General features: G+C 39.0%; 1 protein-coding gene across 1 annotated transcript in view; it reads right to left on the reverse strand.

Annotated features, from left to right (window-relative positions):
• Positions 1-295: 295 nt before the first annotated feature.
• LOC126236970 (golgin subfamily B member 1-like) overlaps positions 296-23,873 on the reverse strand; it is a 535,118-nt gene continuing 511,540 nt past the window's right edge. Inside the window, exons 50-53 of the mRNA XM_049946677.1 lie at positions 15,528-15,733; positions 13,565-13,704; positions 4,789-4,906; positions 296-2,584 (exon numbers count right to left, since the gene is read on the reverse strand). Coding sequence (XP_049802634.1) covers positions 2,470-2,584; positions 4,789-4,906; positions 13,565-13,704; positions 15,528-15,733 — 579 coding nt within the window. The 3' untranslated portion in view covers positions 296-2,469. The remainder of the gene's footprint in view (positions 2,585-4,788; positions 4,907-13,564; positions 13,705-15,527; positions 15,734-23,873) is intronic.

Here is a 23,873-nt window from a genome sequence, read left to right on the forward strand (position 1 = left end):
TCATTTCCTAATCTAATTCCTCAGTATCCCCTGACTTATTTTACTACATTTCATAAACTTTTTTTTTTACTTCGTATGTGTTCAGCTTACAATCTCTTTTCAAGACACAATCCATTCCATTCAAAAATAATATATTACAAGGCCTGCTGGCATTGCACCAAGTCAAAATGGGAGAGGAGGGGAATGTATTTCACTGCTTACCTTTACAAATAAACGTTTGTGCAGGAGTAATGTGCCTGTTAATACAACTATCTGCAATGATCTTTGATTCAAACGTTGATATTATGCTTTTTTTCTCTTTTATTGTTATTATCACTCTTTTATAAAATTACAATCCTTTCCGGATAGGCACTTGAATCACAAGGAACATCATCAGTCTATTAGCACACAATCTTCATAGATGCTGAGTGAAAATTTTCTTTTTAAAATAATAGTTTTTGTCATGCAAAATTGTGGCACCATTTATACATAGGTCACACTGTTTTGTACCTTATTACTCAATTTTTAAGCTCAATAATAAATGACATCATACTGATATGATTAGTTTTCACAGTAATATATTTCTGACAGGTACACAGTGCAATATACAGAATCACAATATACAGAGATACAAATAAATAAATATATATCTATTTAAATAATGAAAGCATATTAAATGTACAACAGTTTCTTATACTGAACAGGTCAATCACACATACACAGACACAAAATAAATAAATTAGTTTTCTGTGTATTTGGAATCATTTACATGCACAGTAAATAAATTATTTATTAACAAAGGGCAAGACTTCTGCTTGTGTAAAACATTATCCTGAAATTTCAGACATATCTCTTAGAAATAGCATTTATATCATTATACATTAAATTATGTGCATCAGGGGAAAAAAGTAAATAAAAAATATTTAAACAACATGGCTTGCATACAGCCATATCCAGTTTCTTTCTCTGTCCTTGTTAGCAATTCATGGAGGTGGAATAAGCTGTGCGTATAAAAAACAGAGCCCAAATTATTGGCTTGTTCCTGCTGACACTATTTAAATATGCTCCCTCAGAAAATGTTCACATATTCACACACCCTGTTTCCTAAGAAATACATCACAACAACAATTAAATACCTGTGCCCAATTTGTAACTCTGCTGTTATTGTGCACAAGTCTTTTATAAATAGGATCCAGATTTTGTGGAAGCTCTCAGTTTCATTCACTTTAAACATTAACGACAACTAGAAAACAAAATGGCATATGAAGTATATCAGCAGATGATAAAAAGTAGACTAATGTAATGGTACATATGTTTGTCACTTGGTAGTTGTCATGATACAATATAATGTTTGTCACTTGGTAGTTGTCATGATACAATCAGCTGCAAAAAGAAGGTTACCGTGCCCAAGGTTACTTATGCAAGAATTTTCTCATTGGTAGATTAGCTATCGAAATACTTATGAGAATAATTTACAAATTAAGTTACATTGGCTGGTACTTTCATTCATCTACCTGAGTATGTTTCAAGGCAAAGACTAAAAGAAGAGTACATTCTCTTAAATTACACAAAACAGATTACATATTCATCCAGTGTCTACCATTCACTGACAAAAAAATTATTTCTTTGTACCACAGATAAAGCTGTACTCTAAACAATGAAGTGTCACCGGTCTGCAGATAATATCAGTTAAATTTTGAAATTAGTGCAGTGAATGTGGCTCGTGAACGTAATAGTGCTTAATATAAATACGAGTGCATATTTATTTCTTACAGGGAAGATGAATTCCCAATATGGTTGTTCCGCATGTAACTGCGCAAGTTATGTAGACTAAAAGCCACTCCTAATTCCTTATGAGAAACAATATTTTCTTTAATACTGAATACCAGCTTTCATGGTCTACTAACTCATAGCAGAACTGCCAAAATGGATCTATACATCTTTGGTATCTAAAAGTGCTTTATTTGAGTTTTATTTCTGGTTGTGTCCCCTCTGATGCCATGAACAATATTACACATCATGCTCCAGCTTAAAAATAAAACTCTACACTTATTATACCAGCTGACACAGCCAGTTCCTTAATAAAAATACACATACCAGATCTGAAAAATCTTCCATAAAAAGATGTGTTTCAGAACACCAATCACACAGTCTCAGTGCTGTTGAGATGTACTTTACAGAACGGTGGAAAGCTTTACACAATGTAAAAGAGACCTATATAGGCCCTGATAAGCATAAGCTAAAGTACGAAAGCACACACAGCTAACAACATAAATGATACCAGAATAGCATCTGTCTAGATATGGTACTATTTTTGGTTGAAAAATTACGTAATAAAAGATTAGTGGAACATTACAACAGTATTAAGGAATCAAATTTTGGTTATATAAAGGTAAAAATAAATATTACTTAACTGCACTGATGAGACACACTTAATGACTTTTGTACACATCGTTTATAAAATATTTTTTTACATTTTGCAACATACGCTCAGCTTTTTCGTGGTGTTCCCAATCTCAAATGCTGCTGTATTGTGTCAAACCGATCTATGTACTCTAGTAGTTGACTGGACCCTTCTCCAAGTCCAACTGGAAGCGTGGAAACTCTGAAAAAGCCATAAAATCAATCTATATTTATCTTACTATGAGACAAATAATACTAGGTACTCTAACCCTATTGTATGTAGATTCTCTCTGGCCAGAAACTAACATATACTTGCAACAACTATTATACAGTGAACTTGGAGACATTGCAATGATAAGTAGTAGATGTACAATTGAGACATAACACCAAATTTTGCTTTACCATATGATGCAATATTACCTTGAATAGTTTAGATTTAAAGTTAATGTGTTGAATGAATAAGAATCATAGCACTAACCAATGTCTATACTTTCCCCTCCTTGATCACAAATTCATATTGTGCACACCTGTTCTACATTTCTGATTGCCTCTCATTACTGTCCAGCTTTTATGTCTGATCTACCAGTTGCCCACGGCTCTAGTTGCCTACAGTTCTTTGTTATTTTGTAGTTCGACATCTGAATCTTGTGTGTTATATGCTTCTGTTGATTTATGAAATTTGCTACACGACTTTATGAGTTATCATAACATTTCCTATTTCCTGGTTTCATTCTCTCCTCGTAGGAACTACCTGCTTTAACAACTTGAAATTTTATATTTTTTTCATTTGTCTCCGTGCCATGGCATGCTCTCAATTGTCTTTCCTTATTTATTTATTTTTTAAAGAAAATTCAAATTTCCCCCTCTCTCCATCAGAAAATGGGTATGAGTGGGTGTCCAGTCCTTTATACCTTCATTTAGTGTGTACTATGAAGTTGCCTAAAAATGCTCACTTCTTTAGTGCAATTAGTATATCACACATACAGTAATATATATACCAATGACACTGTGTATGTCTCCAAGTTAATGATACCTGCTTGAATATTATCTGTACTGGAACTGTTTACTTTTGATTTTATGTTAAATCATATGTGCACCACTTGCTTGCACCAGCATTCACATAATGGTTGTGCTAACCACTGGCTGAACCACACAAAATGTAATTGGCATTCTGACATAAGTACTTTATAAAGTACAGAGACTGGATTCATTTTTTACTTACACTGATGCATTACCACAGCACATATTTGGGTCACATATGGATCACTTCAGTATTTCAAAATGTAATGTACAGGATGCCAAAATAAAACTGATCCACAAAATATTTACAATAACACTGATGCAGGACTGATCCTTGTTAATGAACATCAGAGATTATGCTGGAAATGCCTGCCATTGACATGGATGCAATGCTGTTCTTGATTATCAATGTAGCAGCTCTGCCTGAGGGGCAGTATCCAAAGTGTTTTCAGTGTTCTACTACAGCTGTCCGATTGTGTGATGACTGTTTGGGCACACCAGACCTTTCAATTTGCCTCACAGATAAAACCCAAATGGAGAGAGCAGGCAGCTGAGATTATCAGGAGGATTCTAGAACCTCTGTCGATTGCCCTCTCTTCGACAAACACTTCAAGTACTTATGACAAGATTGTCAAAGTGGTGTGTGCTGTTGCTCTGTTGTGCTGAAAATATCCATACAGTCATTTATCTTATGAAATTGGTCCACATATGGATTAAACAGTTTCTGGACTTACCAATTAGTCTTAACTGTTTGGGGAAGAAATCACATCACACATTGCACACCAAAAACCAATTTAGAGATTATACAAAAGGTTTTCAAAGTACTGGTAGGTATTTTCTGATGCATACTGATCACTAAACACATCTGTTCATCTCACTCCCTTAAACATACAGTAATGACACAACAAAGTACTAGCAATGAAGCATGTGGGAGATGTGCATGAACAGACTGCGACACCAAACAATAGGTGCATCAAAATCACTGTTACCAATATTTTATGGGTCAGTTTTATATTTGCCACCCTCCATTACGAATAAAAGTAATTACCAGCCACAAAAATGTATGTGTAAACAGTAATAAGAACACATGTGTAAGTCACAAAATCCCACTTAATATCTAGCTTCCAGGTGCCAATATGTTTCATTTTCAATTCGAGAAAAATCACATTAAATTTGAGCATAGGACAAGGTCATAAAAATTAGGACTGAAAATGGTAATTGGCTATCTTTCAGAAAATCACTAGCTCTGAATGTTTCTCAAGTTTGCCACTCATCATCACCACCACTAGGGCTTATCTCCATTAAGAATAAATTTATAAGGTAAGATTAAAATAGAAAGAAGCACACCATATTGCAGAACGTGTTTATTTAATCATTGTAACTGACCTTTGTTGGTGCCAGTGTGACAATACAGGAGAATCTCTGCTCGGTGGTGACTGAATCCCTTGACTGTGAGTCGATCCCCAGATGTTGGAAGATGCCACTGACCCCCATCGCCTAGGCCCTATATGTCAAGATTTAGTGCTTTATTCTGAGTCTTAAAGATGACAACAAGCTACGAAAGACAACATTTCAAATACATGTGAACATAAATCACTTTCCAAATTACAAACATACAGGCACTTCTTTTATCCCTTCACAACATAAGTGTGAAATTTTATGCTATTAAACCCACTTTAAATAAATATCACACTGAGGCATCTCAACAGAAATGTACAGCAGTTTGATTTTTTAAACTGATTTACTGGATGAGTAGTCAGAAAGACATTACATTTCAATGAGTGTTACTCTCATCATCTTCTGGTGAAGTTTTGAGACATCATCTGTATCATCATCTTTTTAGGCAATGTTGAGTAGTAGTTTGATACCTCATAGGAGGGTCTTGTTGTTGGGGGTAGAGTGGAGGAGGGGAGAGGGAGGGTGTACCTAAGTCCAAGTATGGGCAGTTGAGATCCACTTGGATGTCCCTCGGCTGGTTGCAACTGCTATTGTGGCCAATAATGGGTGCCAGACAGAACTTGGTTGGTACCCTCTGCCACTGTTTGCGAACCATCACTGGGTTTAAATTTAATGGTTTCATTCATTTTGCTGCCCCATATTTCATCCTCTGTAACCAGGTGTTAATGATTGGGAGAGAGAGCTGTCTTTACCTATAACATTGATGAATTCAACACTTTCACAGACAGTACCTCCCTGCCATGAGGCAACCCAAAGGAGATGATGTCATCATCATCATCATCATCTTCTTCTTCTTCCTTGCCTTTTCTCATTTCTCTATGGGCATAGAGGACAGAAGTTGTGCACACCAACTACCTGTGCCTAGAGTAAACCTCATGTTCTAGTGTGAGAAAGTCTTGTAAATGTTTGTGCAGTGTATATCTGAGGTGAGACATGGATATCAGCCCAGTATTTGCCTAGCTGGATGTGGGAAAATGCATAACAAACATATCAAGGCTGGCCTGCTCAGCAGCCCTTGTTGTCACTTGATGAGGTCGGATTTGATTCAGTACAAGGTCGCCTCACTGAATCCTGGAAGCAGCACATTATCATGCTCTGCTAGCCAAGTGGATATGAGGTGGTGTAACACAAAAGTTGTAATATTAGGATTTAATACATATGGTCTTAGTAGCAATTACCACAAAACTTCACATGAGTAAGTCAGTGCGAGTATACAAGGACTATTTTGTTAAGCAGTGCTGTAGTTTTTAGAGGAAGGGGAGGAGGAGATTAGTGTTTAATATCCCATTGACAATGAGGTCATTAGAGATGGAGCACATGCTCAGATTAGGGAAGGATGGAGAAAGGAGGCAGCCAAGCTCTTCCAAAGGAACCATCCCAGCATTTGCCTTAAGCAGTTTAGGGAAATCACAGAAACCTAAATCAGGATAGCCAGATTTAGATTTGAACTGTTGTCCTCCCAAATGGGGGGGGGGGGGGGGGGTGGGTTTAGGAGGAGGAGGAGCAGGAGGAGGAGGAGGAGGAGGTGAGTGGGTGGTTGGGGTGGAAGGGGGGGGGGGAGAGCAACAGTGCATTTTTCTTGAGAGAATGAACAGACTTCCCTGCAATGATTACACATGTTGGTAAAAACCACATGCTATTTAATGGGTGTAGTTTACTTTAGTTATTTTCAATTGAGAACTCACCCTGGTCGTAATGTGTACATGTACAAACATACACATTTTTACAATAATCTTAATCTACAATAAAATTTAATAGATAAAATCCAATCACACATGTATCTATTCAGAAGTTACTCCACAGAGTAGAGGGAATTGTAACGTAGAAATGGTTTCAATCTGGTTTTAAAGCTGTTTTCATTGTCTGTCAGAACAAGGAAGCAGATCAAGTATTTTGTGTCTGCATATTTTGGTTCTTTTTGCACAAGACCAAAGTTACATTGTGAGTAGTGGAGCCCATTTTTATTCTACTGCTAAATTTACTAATGCTACCAAGTTACAAATTGCGAATGGTTCTTCGTAACAAACTTCAGGGTGCCGACATCTTCAGTCGAAAGACTGGTTTGATGTGGATCTTCATTCAAGTCTGTCCTGTGCAAGCCTCTCCACCTCTGCATACCGTATTTACTTGAATCTAAGCCGCACTCAAATCTAAGCCGCACCTGAAAAATGAGACTCGAAATCAAGGAAAAAAATTTTTCCCGAATCTAAGCCGCACCTGAAATTTGAGACACGAAATTCAAGGGGAGAAAAAAGTTTTAGGCCGCACCTCCAAATCGAAACAATGTTGGTCCATTGTAATATGAGGCACAATTTAGGTCGAATGAATGATGATACAGCTACAGTAGTTCGGTTCGAGTCATAAGCTTAGCAGTTAAGCTATACCAGGTAGCCATTGCTATTGGTCAGGCACTCCGTCCGTATTTATACGGGTACCCTTCCTTTTTCACGTGCTTCGTCTGGTTTGAATTGATTGCTTATTTTTCTTTGATATGATAAGTGCCGTTCTCTTTGTTATAGGTGTTTACGTCACTCTAAGCTAAAAATGTATTACTATACTGTGTCATGCATTGTTTGTTGCATTCTGTGTTTACGGCCTGTCACCACTTGTGGCATGGCTTGCTTTTGTGCACGATACCGCCGCTTACAATTAAAAGAAAAAAAAAAGAGAGGAATCATCTCATTAGCGAAACAATGGCAAGAGACTGCTATTTGTTGTTACTTACACTGCTGCTTTCTTTGATAATGATCAACAAGAACCAAATAATAAAATGTGTATGATAGAAGATGTTCTGAACGAGAGTTTAGCGAAAATTTTTCTCCGTTTCAAAATCTTTGCAGACGCCTCTTTAGTACATTACATTCTGCACAGAAATTAGAGTCATCTTGGATTTAAAAATCTAGTCAATTGCCGTGCTTCATTTCTGACTGTATCACTATTAGGTACAAGAATAACACGAATATAAACATGACATGATATGTATATTCTTCTGCGTTTGCTGTTGTCTCACTCTAGTTTCGTAGTTAATTAGGCAGACAGGTTAAATCAGATAGCAGCAAACACGAAAGAATACATGGCAAAATGTTTCTATTCGTATTATTCTTACGGTGAAGAGAATATTGCATGTGATTCACAATTCATAAAAGTTCCTATTAGCAACCATCTCTTCTCACAGGTAAGAAAAAATTCAGAACATAGAGTTGGCCCCATTGACAAACATCCCAAACAGTCTCGCCAGTCGGATTTTTGTAGTACATTGAAATGCTGCTAAATTCGAAGATGAACTATACTTAATTTGTATTTACTTCGTTGGATAATGTATGAAAATGCAGTGGTCTAAACTCGGGGCGGAGAAAAAAAAAGCTCGTCTTCCACAATTTTTTTTTTCCTATGACGCAGAGGTTTTGGCGCCAGTATTTATCTTTGTGCCTGCAAAGCATGCCTGTGTAGCACTACATATATTCGACGGCAGAAGTTAGTTGTGGCGGCACCTACCAACATTTTTCAGAACTTCCGCTTACTTTGCACTCAATTCTAAGCCACAAGCAGTTTTTTGGATTACAAAAACCAGAAAAAAAGTGTGGCTTAGATTCGAGTAATATGGTAACTGTCCCAACTTACACACACCTGAACTAGCCTACCGTAGTCAAGCCTTCTTCTCACAATACAATGTTTACTCCCCAAAGTTCTTCCATTATCGAATTAAATAGTGTTGTTTGTCTCAGGATGTCTCCTATCAACTGATTCCTTCTTCTAACTAAGTTATGGCATAAATTTCTCTGATGTTCTCTGCCCAAACAGCAAAACTAATCTTATACTTTTAGTATCTCATTTCCTAATTTATGCAATCTTATCATCTGCTTTACATCAGATTTAGTTGACGTTATCCATTCAGTTCAGTTGGCCTTCCATGTACTTTGCTGACACTCATGTACTCTGCTGACACTCATGTACTTTGCTGACACTGACAGAATTACATGATCAGAAAACCATAAAGTTTTTTTCCTCCTTCCTGTAGTTCATTTCCTTCACCTAATTTCTCTTCGGATTTCTTTACTGCTTACTGAGTGTACAAAATCAATAACATGGGGAACAGGCTGCAACCCTGTCTTACTATCTTTCTAGTACTGCCTCCTTTCACCTCCTTCAACTTCTGCAAATGTTGCAGGTAACCTTTCAGTTCCTGCATGTGATACTACCTTCAGAGCCACAAAGAGTGCATTCCAGTCAACACTGTTAAAAGCATTTTTGCAATAAATGTAGATTTGCCTTTTTGCAGTCTATGATAAATCATAGGATCAGTACTGCCTTGCACTTCCCTGCATTTCTCCTGAAGCCATACTGATCTTCTTCCAGTTTGGATTCTACAGGACTTTCCACTCTTCTGTAAATAATTTGTGCTGGTATATTTCAACCATGTTTTATTAACTAATGGTTCAGTGATATTCACACCTGTCAGCAATTGCCTTCTTGGGAACTGAGATTCTTAAATTCTTCAGAATGTCTGGGAATATTTACCCTGTTACATACCTCTTACATATCAAGTGGAATAGTTTTGTTATGGTTAGTTCTATCAAGGATCTCAGTAAACGGAATGTTGTCTATTCCAGGTACCTTATTTTGCCTTACATCTTTCAGTGCTCTGTCTAATTATTCCCAGAGTAATGTATCTCTCATTTCACCTTTATCTACTTTCTGCTTCTCTTTCCTCCAAAGGTTCCTTTAATTTTCTTACAGATGGCAGCTAAATTTCTCACACATGCATCTATCTTTCTCATGGTCAAGTATTCTTGTACAGTTCTGCCAATCTGATTTTTTACACATTTGTATTAACTTTTGCCAGCTACATTTCCTGTATTTTTATGTTTTTCCTCCTTTTATCATGTAATTCAACTCACCAAACAGTGGAGGCATTAAGTCAGTGATAGGCACACAAAAGACTGAAAAAGTTGTTTGCTTTCAGACCAACACAATATAGTCAATCAGGACAGTGTAGCCATACAGTTATGTGTGTGTGTGTGTGTGTGTGTGTGTGTGTGTGTGTGTGTGTGTGTGTCCGCATGTCTGAAGAAAGATTTGTCCAAAAGTTAGCAAGCAAAAGTTCTTATTCTTTTCAAGTATCTATCAATGACTCATTGCCTATTCAGTGAGTTGTTACCTTTTCTCCTTACATTAATTACATTCCACCATGGTCTTTCTAAATAACATATGCACGCACGCGCACGCGGGAGAGAGAGAGATGTTTAATTTTGCAAGCTTCTGGAGCCAGTGGCTCCTTCTTCCAGCAGAAGAGTTGAAGGGGATGGAAGAGGGGTGAAGGAACAGGATGCGAGATGTTTAGGAAAAGGGGGTACAGTTCAGAAAAGTCCCTCAGAACCCTGGGTCAGGAGCTGCTTCTTTGGTCTTTTGTAGTCATTCATTATCTTTCTTCAGTTTCTTCTTTCAGTTAAACATCATATGTAAATAAGTTTTAACAATGCCTTTCACACTTTTCTACAAAAACTCAACCATTCATCATCCACCACCTCATCAATTTTTATTTTGTACTGTGTGTTATTTTTCCTTGGAATCTAGTATGACATATCCTGTTTTTTTTACCTCTGTTTCATTATGGTAAATAACCTAACACTTTTAAGATGTTTCAGAAATATCTCACAAACACCTACAGACTTGTTTGAACCCAAATCATCCAACAATCTTCTGTCAACCTGTGAGTCTATTATTATTTATTTCACATCTATTCCCTCCACTATCAGCTTGTGACATGGACAGTATTAGATATGCACTCTCAAAGGTTGAGTAAGTAAGTGGTTCCTGGCAATCGCCCAAATTATCAAAAAATCTCCATATCACAATGGGTGTACCATTTCTATTTTCAGCAAGATACTACAAAAACTTTAGAAAGAATGTAGATTGTTTAGTTATACATTTCTCATATGCATTAAATATAGGGAAAGTTGTGTTGCTTGATGTTTTGGCAAGAGACTGGTGGTAGATACCATCTCGCACGAGACATTGGACGTCATCATGAAATTTCCACACCATTTCATCAGCACAATTGACCGACATCTTCATGTGTGACGAACACACTGCTGGGCTGTTACAGAAGCGTCCAATTTATGCCTGGCTGGCTAAGAAGAAACCGCACATATGTGAACGTGCCAAATCTGGTGACCAATAGTGTAGATTTCCTGATCGGCAACGAGAGAGACAGTTATGCCACCTGTAAGATGATGAACTAAGAGCACTGGTGCACAAAAGCTGTAAAACATACTGTGTATTGCCATTGGTTGCTCCAGCACCCTCTGTTGGGAGCCACCTGCTGATCTACATGTCCGCACTGGCATGAGTGCCCTTCCTTGCCATTGTCATCTATGTCACCACCAAAGAATCATCTCATATATAACCAATAGTTCCCCTTTACTGGATCTCATGCTGTTCTAAGATGGTATGGTGTGTGTGTGTGTGTGTGTGTGTGTGTGTGTGTGTTCAACAGATTTGTTGAGCTGCAAATTTCCACTGCTTCTTTAATAATGCTGTCCCAGCGTGTAGACATCAACAAGAGAATTTTGGTGGTTTTGTAGAACATAATTGTGTACCGTATTGAGACAATGCTTGGCCATTGCAGATTTCTCTGACTGGTCCACATGTTTGTGCTGTCGGTGTTTGATGCATCTGTCCTCCATGGTACCACAAGTTCATCCAATGTAGGACGCCCCACGGTTACAGGGAATCTTACACACACCAGGTCTTCTTAAATCAAGATTGCCTTTCACTGAGCCTAAAAGAACTTTGGTGGATTGAAGAAACACCACCAATGTATGGCAAGATAACCTTTCCTCTTCACTCTTCACATTCCTACAGCTCTCACTTTGTCTAACATGTGTTGTGTGTAAGGCATGCTGAAGCTCTCATTCAGAATATCCATTATGTAAAAATACAGTACAGAGGTGGTTTATTTCATTGTATAAACTGCCTGAATTTGATATGGCTCATGCTCTATGGACCAACATCCTAAGCATGCCACTTTGTTGTGCAGGATTGTGACAGCTTGAGGTTTGGAAGTTTAAGTCCATGTGTTTAGGTTTACAGTAAACAGCTAAGTGCTGCTACCTTTTCTCCACACCAAGATGTCTGGGAATAGTAGTTCACCATTTTTCTCCATTTGCATCCATCCAGGGAAAGTTCATCATAGATGGAAACCATTCCACTTTAAGCTGTAAGAAATCTAAAGACATAGGAAACTACTTTTGGTAACATGTTCTGAAATGCCCACAGTTTCAAACAGGGATGGGACCAAGATTTTCAACAAATACCTAGTCACAGACTATGTAGTTACGCGTGGAAAGTCTGTATTTGAAACTAATGTATCTGCAAAGCTGACATTTTACTTGGCTGAGGCATATCTGTGTCACGTTTAGTGTCTCCTGGCCTACACAAAATGTTCTCAAGAAATCCTGAATTACTTACGGATCTATAAAGAGAGAAAGTTTTTTTTATTACACAATCAGACTTTTCAAAGTTCAAGGAACAGGGAATCCATTTGATTTACTCCAGAGAAATGTTTGGCTGAAATAGGTCACACATTCGAAATTGGAATGAGATTGTGATTGCACATCAAACAAATGCCAGCAGTATGTGATAGCAACTCTGCAGATCACTTTAGCATAACGTGATTTTGTTCTTGTGTCAATGAATAATTTATGGCTCAGCTGAAATATTGGGAGAAGCTTTAGCAATGCTGCTATGGTACTGTATTTTATCTGTAATGTAGCTGTACGTTGTAAAGGAAAACTAAATTTGTAAATGAGCCTTTCATACATACATTGATCACAGTCAGCTTTATGAGACAGCTAATAGTCAAAATATCTGATATGTAAGCTACTTCAATGGCATTAAATAGCAAGACTTGCACAATATTGTGAGTCGCATAAGTAAAGTGATGGTATTCTTTAGGCATGCCGTGGAGCAAAAGAAAAGCTGTAAATTCATACACAATCCCTAGTGATTCGTAAAAGAGATTTTAAACTGCACATTTTTATGAATGTGGATTCATCTTCAAATGAATGTGAAAAAGCATAACTGGATTGGTATTGCTCTACACTGACCAGTGAGCTATCAGGCAGCTATCAGTACACTGATGGAAAACAATCTACGATGGAAAAGAATCGCAACGCCAAAAAATTATTAATGTAGAATAATAAAATTTTGGGAATACTTTTGTCTAGGTAACATATTTAAGTGATGAATATTGCTAGATCACAGATTAATGTAAGTGTGAGGTAAATCATTGCAAATGTGAAATGCTGGTACATAAATAATCAGTGTAGCTGCCAGAATTTTGAATGCAAGCATGTAAATGTGCATGCATTGTGTTGCACAGGTGCTGGATGTCAATTTGTGGGATAAAGTACCATGCCTGTTGCATATGGATGGTCAATACAGGGAGCTTAGACGACTTTTCATGCTGAAATTAGTCAATCTTGTCCTCACGGTCCCCACAGGAGTGATACACACAGGGCTGAAATAGATTTTTAGATTTTTTTGCTTATAGCTCGTTCTTGAAATTTTGTAAGTATGCTTGTGTCTATTCTCGTATGCCAATTCAGGTTTTTCAACATTTATGTAATGTTCTCCCTTGAGTCAAACAACAGTATTTGCATTTTATTTTCTACATGTTATTGGAAAATGTCTGTTTTCTTACCATGATAAGATGATGCTCCAATAATGCTCTCACTATAAGCTCGTCCCAGCACAGTGTTGCCTCCTATCAGGCGTCCATATTTCCATCGCCTCACTAGATACTTCATTCTATGAATAGCTACTACAGCAAAGGCTGCAGATCTGCAGAACAAAACAGAAAATAAATAGGTGCACAGGTTGCCATTGAAATACAGTTTTATCTAAACCGGCTATGAAAACTGTAATCTTGTAATTAGTTCAATTTGTGGAATGCTGCAGTTTTTAAGTGATCCAAATCAATCAGTACATACGCTAATTTGTATGTCAAAATGAATATAGTGCAAATTTCTGGCAGAATGTAAATAATATAGAAGTAAGGAGACCACTCATCAAATAGCAGTGACACACACACACACACACACACACACACACACACACACACACACACTGGGGAGAGACATATATGTGTGTGTAAATAGCAAATCCTATTAGAAGATGTAGTATATATCATTTGAAATATCAAAACATGGACAACATATAGACACAAATTACAGGCTAGAGTTGTTATAGTTTCATGCAGCAGTTACGTTGGGAGGAGGCAATGTTTAGAAACAGAAAAAGCATCCTTGTGATGATGTTACATAATTACTGTGACCAACCACTGACGTGATGATTTAGTACAGTCAAGATATCACATTATATTCGTTTTTACTTGCGTCATCTTTCAGAAAAAAAGAAAAAAAAACTGGGCTTGAGGTATGAGTTATAATACCGTTATAATAAGCATCTACCATAAATTACTTGTGACAGATGCAAAAAACCAAAATGCAACTTCACTACTCCATGTCTCCCTAACACTCACTTTCACTGGCAAAATGTGATCTGTACAGTTGTTTAATATCTAAAATAAAAATGATTCTCTATATCTATAAAGACTCTCTGCAAAACGACAGAATTTCATGGCTTCCTAAGCCAATGGTGTATGGAGTGAAGGAGGAATTACTGCTTAGGCTGTCTCTGTTCACCCTGTAATTAGTCTAATCATGGCCCAACTTTAGATGTTATACAGGTAATGAAAGGAGTAAAGGTAGCCCATTACCATATAATTGAGGTGTTGAGCAGCTAACAGACACATTAATAAGGCTGAAAGCATTGCTGGGACTATGTTGTTCTTCGGAGCTAACTACTGCAACACACACACACACACACACACACAAGCAATGTTGTTCCAGCCCCAGCACAGTAGCTTATCTGAAACATGGATGATTTGTTACGAGATTGGTGGACATAAAGTTTTTACCTATACTAATTATGTCACAGATTTTCAGATTTTATTTTCTTGTTACTATGAATACTACAAAAACACAAAAAAAAGCTCTCCCGAAGGATTTTAGGAGGTCCTGTTTCAATTTCTATTCTGCCCGTGCACATACTGATCACACACTTTTACTTGGCCCCTGAGTGGTAGATACCAGAAGCAGAAGCTTGTGATCGGCTTGTAGCACATGGCTGCTGAGACAGCACTGCCTCCTTCCTCAGAGCAGACAGCACAGAGCTTATAAAAGAAACTAACAACATATAATGGACTAATGCATTTCAAAAGTGACACAAAAGTAATAGTGAGTCGTTAGAAGGACCATTTGCAGCCTCTTTGCTCATCTCTGCAACTAATATTAACAATCACTAAGAACACTACTGCATACAGATCAATGCTGTATTCACAATGGCTACATATTATTTCAGAGGGCAATACTTAATATTGTTAAGTAGCTAAGGTTGACAAAGAGCGGAAGCATTCTGGATCGGTATGAAGTCACCTGACTTCCAACCATCACAGAGGGGTCAAGTAAAAGTGTACTACCGGCAGTTTAATTTGCTTGTCACATGTCCTTCCAGAGAAATATATCATTTTCTTCTTTACAAAAATGTGAGACATAAATTTTTGTGTAATATAACTGACTAGCTATTTCTTTAAGTATTGATACCTGAAACTAATTCTGGGAATTGTCTTTTGGTGTTTTTCACTCCTCCTCTTGCATCCACTGGATTCTGCAAGTTGTGTCAATTTTCTGATTGTACTGGACTCAGTATCCTCATAACCCCCAAGAACAACTAAAAGATATCTTTTCTGCCAAATAAGAGATTTTCGATAGCTTTCTGCTCTTAGGTACTTCCCAAATAGATGGTTTACCTGAAAATTAAAAATAGTATTGAATAAAATGAATCTGTATGAAGAATTGTATATGCTTGAAATTATTGTTACTTCTATTTCCACATGAAAAAGTTAAAAATAAGCATTCTGACAGTTCAGTATCAAACGGCAATTCATTTCTGAAATAAAAAAAAATGCTACAAAAATATTACATAAGTGTTGTACATATTGAGCAAAATATAGCATTAGTCTACTTAAATAATGAAAGAATTCAGTATATTATTGTCTGTGTTTAATTAACTGATGTGTATGTACCTCTAAACTAACCTAAACTAAACTCCGCCCGAACAGGCCATGAAGGCCCAACAGTACCGACTGGGCGCTGTGGCCATCCTCAGCCCACCAGCGTCACCGGATGCAGATGCGGAGGGGCATGTAGTCAGCACACCACTCTCCCGGCCCTATGTCAGTTTACAAGACCGGAGCCACTACTTCTCAATCAAGTTCCTCAGTTTGCCTCACAGGGGCTGAGTGCACTCCGCTTGCCAATAGCACTCGGCAGACCAGAAGGTCATCCATCCAAGTGCTAGCCCAGCCCGACAGTGCTTAACTTCGGTGATCTCACGGGAAATAGTTGTTGGTCTATGTACCTCTAATACGTCTTGTATGTTGCCACATGCCCTTTGCACAGCAAGCAGCATATGCAAGGTTCATGATGAAGTGCTGCTGTTGCAACTACTATGCAAATGTAACTCCTTTCCACCATTCCCACCCGTCAGTATTTATAAACAAAGGATCATACCTTACATACGTCGGATTGGCAATGCATATTTTTCTTCCTGTTAGTTAAATTGTGCACACAAAGAAGGGTTTAGGGTATTATTATTCACTTTTAACACAATTTTAGTACTGTTTCATGCCTATATTATTATATCTAAGAGTAACTGTTTGTCACCTAGACTTATATATATACCCCCATTTTATTCAAATGTCTGGTATTGATCTGTGATGGAAATAACCATGTATATATGACCTCGTCTGTACTTGTTTGTACCACATAAATTGCTAATGTCAAGGTAAATTGCATCTTAATGAAAATGAACGAAATGTAACTACTTTTAATTAAGTCATCCTTTACATAATATGTTTATAATATATTCATTTTGTACAATAGCTCACAGACTACTGATGTCTCACATTGTTTGTTTCATGTATGGTGTGTTACATAGGGCCTATAAGTACAGCTGGAGGAGTTTCATTTTTAAGAAAAACAATAGTATTTGGTTCTTAGAAAATGGACATCAGATATTTTTTCCAAATTGCCTTATACAGAAGGAACATCAATCACCATTTATCATTTTTTTCACATTTTTCTTTAGATTAAATTAATATTTGTTCCATACATCATGAATATGACAATTTTTTGTTTAAGATTACTAATTTATATCTAAAAATTCGTCTACTGGGTAGGACGAATTGTCATTCAGAAATACTTTAAAATTTGTTTTTAAATGTTGGTTAGCTATCTGTCAGACTTTTGAGGCTATTTAGTAAGCGACCACAGACTTTTGTGGCAGCATACCCTTTCTATGCTTTTATAAATTTGTTACTTTTTGACATATTTTATATGAGTAAATAATATTATCACAACCTAAGTTTTGAATAAAGAAGCCTTATCTTATGTCAAATAGTAATTGCAAATGTGGGTCTTAACAAGTACTTTTCTGACAAGATCAGTTTTAAAAATTTTTACATCTTTTAATGGTCTTCTGCTTCTTATTACTAACCTGTCCATTTCTTGAATGTTGCTTAAATATAAATAACGGTTGTGCTCTCTCAATCTACTTTTTTCTTCTTCAAGCAGCTGTTTTCTTACCAAAGACATTAAAACTATAAGGTGGTGGTGGTGGTGGTGGTTAGTGTTTAACGTCCCGTCGAAAACTATAAGGCATCATTAGAGAAAGTAGAAGACAGCAAGCCAAATACTGTATGTTAATGAACTAAGTTAGAAAAAGGACAAAAGAAGATAGTGAAAACATGATTTTTCAAATAAGATATTAGAAAGGAGAATAATTATTTTTTGGAGAACTACCTGAAATTTAGTGATGTAAAAGGCTAAAAATGTATATTAAACAAAGGACTAATGTGAAAGAAATGGCAAAAAAGCAAAAATTATGTTGTGGAAAGAGTGTGAGCAAAAAGAGGGAAAATTACTAAACAAGAGCTGAAAGTTGTTTTATCACAAAGATAGCAAGGAAAATTCAAGAACATTCTTTGAAGCTCATAAAGTGCAAAAAATTGTAACAAATTAGAGCGAAATAATCATGAAACTGAAGAAAGAATTGAATAAATTAATGAAGGCATTTTACAGATGGATGGGGGAACAGGAAGAAATAAATAAACCAAAAGAAGATATAGCTTGAGATATACATGGCCAACTGTGGTTCTCTTTGAAATGTATACAATTTCTCTAACTATTGGAAGTGCTGTTCATTCATTCACTCAGTCTGCCACAAACACATATTAGTTTCCTCTTTTATCCCCATTTTTAGGGTAGGGAGAAGCTATGGAAATACTGACCATAGAATCAGGTTTTGGTGGAAGTAAAGCTTTGAGGTGGCAGATCTAGACTCATGCTTGAATAGCCCAGTCGGTATAGCACTTGCCTGTGAAAAGCAAAGATCCCAGATTCAAATCTCAGTCCAGCATACTGTTTGAATCTGCTAGGAAATTTCAATTCGGCGCACGCTTTGCTGCAGAGTGACAATTTATTCTGGGTTATTGTTATTACTATTAATAATAATCAAATGTGCTTCCAGCGTTCACAGAAGACACAGCTGGTGCAGTGATGCAGCCTCATGTAGCTGTATATGTAGGGAACTTGCAGCAGTCCTCAGAAATTAGGAGGCATAGGTTAGTTGCAAAGTCTAGCAGAAAGAAGGTTCTGCTGCTAGGTAGTTCCCATGGTAGAGTTGTGGGTCAGCAGTTGCAGGAAGTGTTGGGGAGTGAGTACCAGGTCACCAGCATTGTCAAACCTAGTGCAGGGTTGGCTCGGGTGACTGTAGGCATAGGGTAGTTATGTAAGAATTTTACGGAGGAGGATCAGGTAGTGATAGTGGGTGGAGCACGGAACAGTCTCGATAGGGACAGGGAATATGATGTCGGTGGTGACTTGGTTAAGATAGCTACTCAAACTGGTGGCACTAATGTGCATTTCGTGCAAGTGTTTCAGCGTCATGATCGGCCTCACCTTAATGCAGCTGTTAGGAGCGTTAACGTGGGGCTGGGGAGGGCACTGATGGCAGAGGGCTTGGATCACATCTCAGTGGTGCCAGTTGGGTCTATCAGTAGATTGGGTTTCACTAGGCATGGCCTGCACCTCAATAGGTATGGGAAGGGGAAGCTGGCTAAGCTTATAGGTGACAGTGCAGTGGGTGGTGGTGGTGGTGGTGGTGGTGGTGGTGGTGGTGGTGGTGTCACCCATGTAAAAATACCTGTATTAGTTGGTGTTAGAGCTACACTTTTTTTAGATTGAAGTCAGTTGATAGGTATACCTGCTTAAAGGAAGTCCCTCTAACTAAGGGCTCACCTTTAGAGGACGTAATGTTTCCAAGTAGGTAAGTAATTCGAATACTTCATCAAAATATAACAGGTATTAGAGATGAAGTTAGTATACTGCTAATAGATGTTAACTCAGAAATTATTGGTATATCAGAGCACCACTTAAATAATTTGATAATTCAGAGGCTTCCTTTACCAGGCTACAGACTAGCTTGCTGTTTCTCAAGGAGTTCCTTGTAGGGTGGGGTAGTGGCTCTGTACGTAAAAAACAGTATTCCATTTGAGTCCATAAATGTATCATGACACTGCACTAAACAGATATTTGAAACTTGTGCAGTGTTAGTTGAATTTAGTGAAACTAAACTTCTAATTGTTGTTGTTTATAGGTCCCCTAAGTCCGACTTCAGAGCATTTCTGCTCTAGCTAGAGAGGGTTCTTGATTCACTTTGTAGGAAGTACCAGACAGTAGTTATATGGGGTGACTTCAATACTAATTTTGTATATGATGGTGCAAGAAAAGGATGTTGGTAGATCTCCTAAATTCATATGGTATGATGCAAACTGTGTTTTTTCCAACAAAGGTGCAGGGGAACAGTAGCATAGTCTACAGTGGGAAGCACCAACTCAAACCTGGAACATACGGTGTGGTAGGAACTTCTGGGTGAAAACTGGGAGCGGACTCTGGAGACCCCAGTCGTGTTAAGGTAGCAAGGATATGGCGACGCCTTGTGGTGTCGTGAGCCTTTTGCACATCGAAGAAGGTGGTTATAACGTCTGGCAAAAGCTGTTTGGATGGCCAGATTCCAGGTAAACAAGATAATCAGTAGTGGAACAGCATTGGTGAAAACCACCCTGGAACGGAGCCAGAAGACCGCAACACTCAAGCAGCCAAAACAGCACTGGATCACCATGCGTTAAAGCAACTTATACAGAACTCCACCAGTAGGTGCTTGATCATTTGATTGTGGATGCAGTCTGGCCATGGGGCTGTATCAGAGCAATAGCCTAGGACACTGATGAATTCCCACTCACTGAATGGAGCATTACATGGCTCCGGGTGGCGTGTAGTAGAAGATAATTGCTTTCACTCCAACCATTGTTTTAGGACATGAAAGACAGGTTGATAATTCTCAGACTGAGGCTTGAGCATAGTGCAGAGCAAAATATCTGGTGACGGGCTCTGTGTAGACAGCACGTCCATTATAATTATCTGGGCTGTTATGAAGTGGTCGGTTGATGAATTCTGTGCCAATTCCCAACGTTTTGTCCCATCTGCGGAGGACATCTTCAAGGGGGTCTGTAGCTTGATGGAAAGTCCAACATACCAACTGGCTCACTACTGACTGTCAGTCAGTAGCGAGCCGGTGGGTGTGTTGGACCTTCCATTGAGCTACAGATGTGTCAGTCAGCAGTGAGCCAGTGGGTGTGTTGGACCTTCCATTGAGCTACAGACCCCCTTGAAGATGTCCTCCACAGACGGGGATGAAACATTGGGAATTGACACAGAATTTATCAACCAACCACGGCATAACAGCCCGGATAATTATAATGGACATGACATTTCTGGCTGTGAAAGTCTACATTTTAGTATGTGTAGACAGCGCCATTCATGGTAATACCAGGTACAACTGCAGATGTTTAGTATCCATACAGACATCTGATCTTAATCCAAACCTGCGAAAAAGAGTTACATGTTCCGATGCTCAAAAAGTACCATTCTCAGCATTCTTGCTTCCATCTTTTTATTAGATGTCAGGCACAGAGTCACTCAAAAGCAATGAGGTGCTCCATCGATGGGCGCTACTTATGCTGTTGGAGAGCCTGCCTATAATCTCAAATAGCCTCTGCTGCGATTTCCAAGGACAACGAAGGTACTGTCTTCTGTCAGGGTGGGCCTGAGGAACAGGGGATCGCTAAATCAGCTGCTGAAAGAATGGATGTGATTGTGTTCTGGACTGCCTCATTGATATCTCTATGCATCGGAAAGGCAAGTTCGACAGCAGAGGGGAAAGCATTCCAGTCAGCACTGTTGAGAGCCCATGGGCAGGCATCCAGTGGAGTGATACTGTAGGAAGGACAGGAAGTTCGGGAAATGGTTGCTACCACACAGGTCATTGTGGATCCTCCAGTTGATGGATGGAAGAAGACAAGGGCTGCAAATGGAAAGGTCAATGTCCAAGGAAGTTCCGTGTGCCACTTTGAAATGTGTGGAGGTACCAGTATTCAAGAGTGAAAGGTCAAGTTGTGAAAGTAAATTTTTTAGGTCTTTACCATGGTCAATTACCATGGTTCATACCCCACAAAGGGCTATGGGCGTTGAAATCACCCTACATTAGGAAAGGTGCCGGGAGCTGAGAAACCAATGCAAACTGTACGTACTGAGACATTTCACCATCAGGAGAGAGGTAAACATTGTAGATGGTAATATCCTGAAATGCCCTTATCTGAACAGTCAGAGCCTCCAAAGGTGTATTATGAGCCACAAATTTGCTATATAGAGTGTCTAGAACATATATGTAAACTCCGCCTGGAACCCTGTCATAGGCAGCATGATTTTTATAATATTCCCAGTATCCATGAAGGGCTGAGGTCTGCGTTGCCAGAAACCAAGTCTCCTGAAGGGCAATGCAGAAAGCAGGTGAAGTGCTTAATAGATGAAGCTCATACAGGTGGTGGAAAAAACTGCTACAGTTCCACTGGAGAATAATGTTATCAATGTACAGTTAGGCCATTAAGGGACCAAGGGAGCATGATGTGCCTCAGGGTCACCTGCTGCCACTGGTTGAGGGGTTGTGGCATCAATATACATGGGTTCCACATTCCATTGTGTGGTGTGAACGGGGCTGCTGGAATCTCCGCCTCAGCCACAGGGATGGAACAGGTGGGATCTATTGGCATGGGGGCCACTGGAATGTCCTTCTTGGAGGACCTTTTCTTGTCTTTGCTCTCCTTAGAGAATTTTTCCAATTGCAATGGCTTCTCTGAATCACTTTTAGATAAAGATGATGATTAATGTCATCGTAGGTGTAGCATATGACATTGTTTGACACGCTGGATGCAACCGCTCGTACTTCTTGGACTCTTAGTAACTGAGTTTGTCCAGTATTCTTGTATTTTCTTTTCTTTATGGCAAACAGTGAAATTTCATGTGCAGGGAAAAGAGCCCTTTCCTCAGCTGACACAGATGGGGGAGATGTGCAGGGAGCATCTGCATGCTGCATTGGGAGCATCTGCATGCTGCGTTCATCCACAATCTCTATATCGATGGGGAAGGGGGAGGAGTGGGGGGCCATATTGTTTCACTTTACAGTGGTATTCCATCACTTTTATCTTTTCAGGCAATGAATTGCCCTCAAAGGACAAATGAAGGCACCCGTAGCAACCCTGTGGTCCTTTGGCCCCCAATGTACACGATGGACAAAATGTACACCCCATCACTCCAACTTGGCGCATAGCTCATCATCAGATTTTAAGACTATGGAACTAAATTTAGATTGTTATGGAGAGTAACAGTCATTGGTATGTTACCCAGCTTGTTAGAAGCGAGCAGTGCCCATGACTGGGCAGGAGATGCTGTTTTGATCAAAAATGACCCACTTTTCATTTTAGTGATGGATGCCACTTCCCTGAACTTGTCTTCTAGGTTCTCCATAAAGAACAAGGGCTTTGTGAGCCAGAAGGATTCACCATCAGCCCCTGCACAAAACAAGTATTGTGGGGAGTATTGCTCTGCTTGCCACTTAGGCCTACATTCCTCCCACAGGATAGCGAGGGAAGGGAACATTGTAGGGCCCTATCTCTCTGCATTGAAACAGGATTGTCCTTTCATAGAGACGGCGGGGCCTTATGCCCATCAGCGGGAGAAAAGTTCATCTTCTTCATTTGTGGGTGATCCGCCGGTTCCACTGACAGTGAATGGGGCCTCTTCCCATGGGCACCACCAAGCCTCAGCAATGGCTACCTGGCCAATGATCTGTTGCTCGAAGTTCCCATGTCCCAGTCACAAAGGGCACATACTCCTTGGCCTACATGGGGAGTTTTCAGCTCAGGCACCAACTGTGTGATCTGTGTGGTCAGGAGGCTACAACAATGCAGGTACTTGATGAGCACCCCCCCCCCCCTACCCCCCCCATAACGGGATGGCTACCATGCTGGATTTTGGGTGTATTACAGCATTAAAGGGAAGGGTGCACAGATGGAAAGGCACAAAAGTGGAGCACACACTGCACTGGGCGACCTTCCCTGCGCAATCCGCAATTCTGGAGAATTTTGAAAATTGGTGGCAGGTTAAACCCCACAATGGGAACCATGTGTTTACTTAATGAAAAGTTGTAGAATATGTCAGAAATGGAAACTCAAGGCCAAATCATAGACCATGTCCAAGCAGGGTCAGAACTGAAAACTATCTGCTGGAGAGGTAGAAGGGGAAAGGGGTAGTGGAAGTATAAGCGTGCAGCACGGAAAAGAAGTAATGCAGCAAAGGCTGGAGCCCTATAGTAACCAAGTACAAACCCACTAAAGAGTTGTGTGCCCCCAGGGGTGGGGAAGGGGAAGGGGAGATGAACAATGGCAATAATTAAACAAACTAAGTGAAATAACAAAACATTTCAAAATTAAA

The sequence above is a fragment of the Schistocerca nitens genome, chromosome 2 (genome assembly GCF_023898315.1).
Source record: "Schistocerca nitens isolate TAMUIC-IGC-003100 chromosome 2, iqSchNite1.1, whole genome shotgun sequence".
NCBI lineage: Eukaryota > Metazoa > Arthropoda > Insecta > Orthoptera > Acrididae > Schistocerca > Schistocerca nitens.